General features: G+C 38.9%; 1 protein-coding gene across 2 annotated transcripts in view; it reads left to right on the forward strand.

The window, feature by feature from the left end:
* The first annotated feature begins 566 nt into the window (after positions 1 to 566).
* si:ch73-366l1.5 (FILIA-N KH-like domain-containing protein) overlaps positions 567 to 1,062 on the forward strand; it is a 16,636-nt gene continuing 16,140 nt past the window's right edge. For both annotated transcript variants that reach the window (XM_037689167.1, XM_037689168.1), the window contains exon 1: positions 567 to 763. In XM_037689167.1, coding sequence (XP_037545095.1) covers positions 602 to 763 — 162 coding nt within the window. In that variant the 5' untranslated portion in view covers positions 567 to 601. The remainder of the gene's footprint in view (positions 764 to 1,062) is intronic.

Genomic DNA, 1,062 nt, shown 5'->3' on the forward strand with positions numbered 1-1,062 from the left:
CTTCTGGCCAGGAGACTTGTTTTGTGTAGTTGGAAGGACATCCCCCCACCCCCACCCCCCAGTATATGTACATTGGATAAGAGAAGTGATGTATCATATTCATCTAGAAAAAAATCTGATCCACCCTGAAGGGTTCTGCAGGACGATTCTGGGACAGCTGGCAGCCTTTCCTGTCATTTGTTGAAAACATGTCAGTACCTGTATCTATGTTTGTATGGCTGATTGATCCGGTGTGTTCGTTTCTTCTTAACGTGTTCAAAAGACAAAAAAACTTAATACTTTGTTTAAATAAATAAATATAAATATTTATTGTTCATGTTTGGCAGAAACTTATTTTAGTACTAATTAAAGCGTTTGTTCATTTAGCGCTTTAAACACAGGCATTTACACTTTTTAAACTAAACTTGTTTGTGTTTGATCATTAAAATATAAAATGTGTTGCTCTGTTTGGGCCACAGACCTGCATCTGTTGCATTTTATTTTGGAAATTGGTCATGTGGGCATTTTATTTTGAAACTGTGTGAGGGGTATTAGTGCGTGTCAGCTGTTGAGGTCAGATTAGTGTCTCTGACACGCACACACAGAACTGAAGTGGACCAGCATGGACCTGGACCCGACCTTCCTCCTCCCGGCTCTCCTCGTCACCCTGGTTCTCCTCTATTTCTCCTCATCTCTCCTCGCTAAGAAGCCCAAACCTCTGCGCTCCTCAGAACCACCGGCTCCAGAGGGGCAGAAGTGGGACCGGCCGGACTCTAAACTGACGGTCAGATCCATCTGTTCCCAGCATCAATCTGTAATCATTCTGTTTTTAATTATTAAGAACAATAATTCTGTTAAGTGATGCTCAGAAATGAAAAAAAATAAAGAACAAAGAATGGAAAGATGAACAATAAGCCATGAATGCAAAGAAAGATTAAAAATCAAAAACTGGACTTTTGTTCTGAAACTGAAGATGTTTGTGAGAAAAGCCCAGAAGTCCCATGGTTTTGTTTTATAACCTTTATTTATAACCTTCATAATTTTTGTTTACAACCTTTATTTATAACCTTTATTTATAACCTT

This window comes from Nematolebias whitei, chromosome 15, assembly GCF_014905685.2.
Source record: "Nematolebias whitei isolate Nwh7 chromosome 15, NemWhi1, whole genome shotgun sequence".
Taxonomy (NCBI): Eukaryota; Metazoa; Chordata; class Actinopteri; order Cyprinodontiformes; family Rivulidae; genus Nematolebias; species Nematolebias whitei.